We start from the raw sequence: 7,227 nt of genomic DNA, 5'->3' as shown, positions 1-7,227 counted from the left end.
CCCTTTTGTGACATACACTTTTTTTTGCTTTAGCTTCTGAGTAAGTGAATGGTAGTTTGGGGGGGTCCACTCGTCTCTGTCCATTCAGCTCAAACTATTTTGTGGGGGGTTGGGCGCCAGGACCACACATGAAGTCGATATTCGGGTAAAGAGGTCCAAAATTGCGGTTTGTCAAATATTCGAGATAACTACGAGAAATATAAAATAATCAATACACATCAATTAAGCTCCTGAGGCGTAAGCTGCTCGTGCCGACTTTAAACACTAAACTTCATCTGAAGCACGTACGCTGACAAAAAAAAACAGCGGCAGAAAAAATAGAAAAACAAACGTCTTCAGGAAAGGAAAGTTCAGAAACAACTTTTCCAACAACTCACCTCTGCTCTGGCTCACACCTGCCTTCACGAGGGCCCCCTGCTGGACACACAAGAAACAGCAACAACTTGGCTCTTTGGCGCCCTCTACTGGCCCAAACAGGCACATCGTTAGCAACTTAGCACTGACTATGAGACACGTGTTTTCCCCATTTATAAAAATTAATACTGTTCATTAATGAGTACTAAACTGGCAAACTGGGCCAAAACAAGCATATCTACCGGAACATAGCAATACCACGAGGCTCCTCGCTTGGTGCTAATGAGCAATGGTGGCGACAAGCGGGACATTACATTACCCAAACCTGTTGGGAGAATAATAACAAAATAATAACAATAATTGACCAAGCAAATAAGTCACTTGGGGCGTTGTTATGTACTACAGAATTTGAATTGAGAAGAAATAAAATGGTTATAAAAGCTGAATAACTACATCAAAACACACTTGCAATACCACTTTTGTCCTCTGCAACAAGTGTGATGTCCCGTCGCCGCCGACAACTTCGGATTTGGAGGGTAAAAAAAAAAAAAAAAGTTTACTGAGAAACTTCTGGTCCACAATTCAGCCCATTTAATAGTAATGTAGTGAGAACATTTGTGAATATTTGTAAGTGTAATATACAATGTGCACCCCTACATGTTGTACATGCGATGATTCAACATATTGCTCATCAATCCAATTTGTACTCTGCCCAAGAGCTGGCGGGTCCGATCAAGACTAATCCTGCGGAGACAGAAGATTTCCTGGCTATGCTCCTTTTCATGGGTGTTTTTTGACTTCCCGGCAATGGAGGACTCTGCATCACACTTTGACGGACGGGATAGCGGATATCACGCCACAGACGAGATTGGAGCAGATGGATGTTTGTGCAAAAAAAATACGAGAGAAAGCTTCTTTATTGAAATCAAATTTACTTCACTAGATCAATTGTTAACATTTTCCTCTTTACAGGTTATGAACAACAATTTAATAAAAACTAGGGTGTGTGTAATTGTAATAAAAATAAAATAAAATAAATTATTAGTGGCCCAATAACTAAGAAAATATGAAAAAAAAAAAAAAAAATATATATATATATATTTTTTTTTTTCTTAGAGTGACCATTAACTAAAGAATTGCCACGAGCACACTGGATGTTTTTTTCATTTGTGTCTATCTTTAATTTTCAATTTTGAGGACGAGGCAGGAAGTCTGCCAGTGTCAACCAAAGATGTGATTGACGCATAAAAGAAGAGCACTCACTCCCGTTTGTCACACAAATGACTCGTGCACTTCTTCCATGTCTTCATCATTATCATCATACAAAAAAAGCACACGGCTTCCCCCCCAAATGTATGCAAAACCTCGACGAGAAGACGAGATGAGCTTCCTCACCGCAGCATCCAGCGGGGGGCGGTCAGTGGGCGGGGCCATTTTCCTGTCACGCCGCCGTCAACGGGGCGGCGAGTGAGAGAGAGAGAACGCGAGGGCGAGCGAGCGAACGGGCGGACGCTCGGCTAGTCGTCAGCGTCCGCCTCGAAAGGAGGGTCATACTCCTCTTCATCATCATCTTGCGACACCGCGGCGAAGGTTTTCTTTCCTCGCCGCTGCACGTGGTCCTCGTTCCTCTTCTCCAACGCCACGATCTGAAACACGGCAAAATACTTGGGTCGTCGCTCAACCCCCACTACGAATACCACAAGTCATCGCGCAATTGGTGTTACCTCGGCAACAAACTCCGCCTCATTCTCCGCATCCATGGGAATGTCGAGTCCCGACACGGCGTTGAAAAGCTCGAAGATGCTCAGCGCCTCGGTCACCCCTCGCTTCTGGAAGAACTGCGCGCGCACATACAAAACGTTGCGTGTACGCGTGTCACACCGAGACCACAGTGCGCGTTTGTTACCGTGGAAACGTTCCTGCAGTCTCGGAAGAGGAACTCCAGGCCGTGAGGGTGCGTCGGCTCGACCGACTGACTGACGTCGATCAACCACACCTGCAGCAAACACGGAAACAGGAAGTAGTCCGATGATTTATCAAGATACGGAAGAAAAAAGAAATTTAATTAAAAATTTTTTTTTAAATTTGCAACAATAAAAATTGGCAAATTTACAAGAAAAAAAAACTCAAATATTTGCGACATTATAAAGTGGCAACCTTGCGAGAAAAAAACCTCACAAATTTACGAGAAAAAACTCTGTTATTACTATTATTTGCAACATAATGTGGCAAATTTACGGGGGCAAAAACTTAAAAAAAACTCAAAATATTTGTGACATATTTACGAGACAAAAAGTCACAAATTTACAAGAAAATATGCTAATATTTGCGACATTATAAAGTGGCACACTTGCGAGAAAAATACTCACAAATTTATGACAAATAAACCAAAATTCAGAAACGACTCGTGCCACGTCACAATTCAAAAGTACGCAAAATGCCTACAGCGAAAGAACTTATTAAATCATACTTTTCGGTCGGGTTTTCAAATAAGGAAATAATAATTGATTTAGCAGAGATTAAGCATAAATGTGCCTTGACTGTAGTTGTTGTTTTATCAAGAGAGAAGAACTGAAGAAGAAGAAATCTAAACAAGGAGCGAAAGGCAAAAAAAAAAAAAAAAAAATTTACCGTAAAATTCCGTGTACATACAATACGGTCCTCTGATTTGCTGGCATTGTTTATTATACCAAGCAACATTTTTTTTTAAACAAAGTTACCTTTCCTTGATGCCACAGCATGTTGTATTCACTGAGGTCAGCATGGACCAGATGACACTTCTTATACAGCGTCTGCATCAACTACACACAAACTTCAATATTAACACATATATATATATATATATATATATATATATATATATATATAAGTATGCACATGTCTATGTGGGTGAGTGTGTGCACACGCGTGTGTACATACATGCAAGACCTGGTAGAACGCGTTCTTCATGTCGTCAGAGCTCAACACGACGTCCTTGAGTTTGGGCGCGGGGACGTGATCTTGTCCAATGAACGACATCACCAGGATGTGTTTCCTCAGCAACACCGCATCCGGACACGGAATCTCCGCCTTCTTCATCCTGCGCACGCACACGCGCGTGATACGAGCGCTATTTGTCACCACAGTTTGCTTTCAACAAATACTGACTTTCTGTGTGTTTTGGCCTCTTGGGGGCAGTGTGGCGCTGTGCTCACTTAAAGTGAGTACAGAAGAAAGTTGCGATTGAATAACACATTTTTCACAGCTTGGGAAGAATTTGTGCCACACTCCCAAAGTCGATGCTAACTTGTTCGCATTTTAATTGGATCCGCCCTTTTAGCATCGCTAGGCTAGCGATGCTTTAAAAACGAAGCATGTTTTGTTTTTAAATATACAGTGGAGTAATTATTATCGTTGTGTGTTTAATTTGACAGTTAACTCCAACTGGGGTGTCATTAAACAGCTTAAAGGACGCTGAGTGACAACAGAATAACATACGCTACACACTTGCTAGTTGCTAATGCTACGCAAGCAAAATGGTGCATTCGGGGTACTTAAACAGCATCGGAAACTTTATAGTTTTCATTGATAACGTTTTAAGGGGAAAATAATCAGCCATTTGGCTCATTTGGCCGATGTTTGTAGGGCAATCATCGGCCGATTATAAATCGGCAACCGATTAATCGGTTGTGCCCTAATGTTTCGTAACTAAACACGTGTCAGACGCTTCACACAAACGACTCCCAAAGTGCTTCCTTGTTATGGTTGACAGTGAAATGGTCAATCTGGGTTTGAATTTCTCTCTTCTTTTTTTTCCCCCAAAGGCAACCCATCCCTCCAGTTTTAGTGTCACATGACTCGTGGGGGTGTAACTTGATTGGCTGGACATCCTGTGCTTATTCAGAGGCTGACCTCTTGTGGCAGTTTTGTGATATTACAGTTTGATTTACAGACTTTTGTTTTTTAGATGTTCAAATATTTACATGTCAAAGTTGTCATAAAATAAAATAAAAATCCTAATAATAATAATAATATTGTGTAATAATAATATTAATAATAATAATAATAATAAATATACTATTAAAATAAAAGAGAAATTCAAACTTTGAAAACAAATTCAGGTTCCAATTAAGAAATTGAAATAAATGATATGATCGATCGTTGTTTAGCGAGAGACCTGCTGAGGTTGTGCATCTCCTTCTCGGCCCACAAGCGAATAATCTTGCGAGGGTTGAGTTTGGTGAAGCGGTCGATGAAGCGATAGTCGTCTTTGATGTAGCGGTCTCGGTTCTTGAACTCGTTCAGGGTGGTCTTGAACACCTTCAGGACCACCTCGTCTGGGACGGGCTTCTCGTCCAGGCTGCGCACAAACACAAATGTTGAACACGTTCATATTGCGTGCGTGCGTGCGTGCGTGCGTGCGTGCGTGCGTGTGAAGGTGTCTAACCTTCCTCCGTTGGCGTGGAAGACCACCGACTCTTTCCCGGTGCTGATGCATCCGTTGATGCTCTCCAGCACGCCGGCGTTGACCATCTTGTACATCAGCAGGCGAGTGCGGGGGTCCACCGCTTGCTCCTGCCGTGTGGGGGGGGGGGGGCATTTAGACGCACGACGTCGGGTCAATGTGCATTATCAGTTCCCGGGAGGGGACTCACGGCCGTGGAGTGCTCTTTCTTTTCGTGCAGTCTGGCGCTTCGGCGCTGCTCGCTGGCGCAGTGCTGCTTCAGGGAGTTGAACACCTGATTGGACAATTTCAGGTCCATGCCCAGACCGTCACCCACTTGCACCTCGGGACCAAACTAAACAACAAGAAATACACGCATATGACTCCATTTTGTTTGCAACACTTGACGTCAAGTGTTGGCGAGCTACTGTCATACGTTGTCCATGCGTGCTGTGTTCTTCCTGCCACATGTCACCTCATCATGTTTGGTTGTGATGTTTTTGCCTTTCCCGGCAAAACCTCTCCTGGGCGTGGTCTGGGGCTTGGCTGGCAAAGAAATACAAATGTTTATTTTACTCTTTTTTTTAAATTTTTTTTAAACCTACGCAATGTGATTAACTGTAGTCTACTCGTGAGGTATTTGTGGCGGTGCAGTGGCGTTACCTGCCCTGTAGGGGTCATGCCTGGTGTCCTGCCAGTCCACCTCGTCCTCAGAGCTGTCGCTGTCCTCGTAAGGATGAACCTTGCGGTAGTTCTCAAAGGAGATGGACACTACACAAACACGCAGTTGACGTGGCAAAGTTTCACACGCTTTAGGGAGACTTTTTCATTTTTATTTGCTCGTTCGGTAGATTTTCAGTGAAAAACAAAAAAAAGCATAGTTGAAGCGAAATGTGCATTTGGACCTGCAAACTGCATATGTGGAATCAAAATTGGAATATGGTCGCATATGGCCGCGTTTTGCTGCTACCTTTACTGTCGCCGTTGAACTTCTTCTCCTCACGACGCAGCTGGTCATCGGACTCGCGGTCATACTGCATCTGAAGCATCTGAGCCAGCATCAAGTCGCTGTTCGTGTCCGCAGCGTCGTCGCTCAGCAACAAAGCTGATGGGCTGAACAAATGACATTTATTGTCGTAAACATAAGACGCGCTTTAGCATTAAGATAGCTGACTGAACGGCTAAGCGATGCAGCATGTCCGGTAATGCCGATCAAGGAAGCATTGCGTCTACGATGGACTGAGTGTCAATTTCTACGGTAACGTATGACGCGCGCGCCAACTCACTCAGTGAGGCTGCTTAAGTTGTGATTCTCTTCTTCCAACTGTCTGGCCAGCTGCTCGCTCATCACATCGGTCAGCGAGCACGCCGACACGGCCGGCATCGCCGCCGTCACGCCCCAAGGGCTCTGGAGGAAAAACAGCCCCACATTTAAGGACTTTGAAAAGACAACTATTGGCGAGCACGCACCGCACATTTACAGCTTCAGTCATCTCTTTTAGGAAATGCTAATCCACATTATTGAATGTCACGGTAAATTCTGTGTGTGTATACACATTGTATCTTATTAAGTCCACAAACGACGGCCGGAGCAAGCAGATTTTTTTTCAGCTTGACAGTTTTGAAAAGAGCGTGTGCTTTGTTTGACATAATGACTCGGCTAAAGTGACTCATCTTCATGCTTATTCTTTATCAGCTGTCGGTCGGGGAACAAGTTGGGACATGTCAGGCCTTAGCCACGCCCTCTGGTGACGTTTGATTACTGACTGACCAAGAGGCAACAACAAAATGTCGACAAAAAATGTCCAACATATCGGTTTTCCTCTTTAGGCTAACTATACACTCTGGCTACATAAATATAATCTTTACTAAAACTTCCTCGTCAACGTCGTACAGTTACCAAGCGCTAAAAATAAAGGTGACGTCATCCACGGAGGCCATATTGGCTACAATTTGTCAACGGTTGGTTCACATAAAGTTTCCTTTTTAAAGGGCTAACAGGCAAACACCCAGTAACACACAATATAAGAGTAAACTACAAATTCAAATGTAAGACAGGCTTACCTTTGGCTTGTGAGCAGTGACTCCACTTTGATCCATGATTTGATGAGCGATTTGACTGAGGGGTGGCTCACTGCGAAATTAAGTGGCTAAGTAGTAAGCTAAGTAGGCCGATAAAAAGTAAAATAAGAACACGACAAACGAACTGAACAAGACGTGACAAGCAAACTTAAATCTTGTAAAACACACGTCGACACCTAGCAGACGATTTGAACTAACTCAGGTTACAGCGAACAGATGTGTCGTAAATGAACAAGTGAGTTGAACGTGTTTTGCGTATGAAAAGAACCTTGGAACAACCGGAAAAGCGTCACCGTCAGGTCTGAAACTTTCACGATAAAATGCATTGCGATGACGTCAGTAAACCCGTGTTCGGTATTTTCCACAAA

At 43.4% G+C, this 7,227-nt stretch overlaps 1 protein-coding gene across 1 annotated transcript; it reads right to left on the bottom strand.

The window, feature by feature from the left end:
* Window positions 1–1,253: 1,253 nt before the first annotated feature.
* Window positions 1,254–7,172, bottom strand: riok3 (RIO kinase 3 (yeast)). The gene is made up of 13 exons (XM_086066595.1): window positions 6,842–7,172; window positions 6,064–6,185; window positions 5,748–5,890; window positions 5,441–5,548; window positions 5,214–5,323; window positions 4,989–5,132; window positions 4,781–4,908; window positions 4,511–4,693; window positions 3,274–3,433; window positions 3,075–3,155; window positions 2,261–2,350; window positions 2,079–2,192; window positions 1,254–2,000 (listed from the first exon to the last, which is right to left on the bottom strand). The coding sequence occupies exons 1-13, from the start codon at window positions 6,875–6,877 to the stop codon at window positions 1,872–1,874; spliced, it is 1,548 nt and encodes a 515-aa protein (XP_085922721.1). The 5' UTR covers window positions 6,878–7,172; the 3' UTR covers window positions 1,254–1,871.
* Between the last annotated feature and the right edge of the window lie 55 nt (window positions 7,173–7,227).

Source organism: Leptonotus elevatus, chromosome 21 (assembly GCF_054856555.1).
Source record: "Leptonotus elevatus isolate MCC_2025b chromosome 21, RoL_Lele_1.0, whole genome shotgun sequence".
NCBI lineage: Eukaryota > Metazoa > Chordata > Actinopteri > Syngnathiformes > Syngnathidae > Leptonotus > Leptonotus elevatus.
This window is presented reverse-complemented; position numbering and strand designations above follow the sequence as displayed.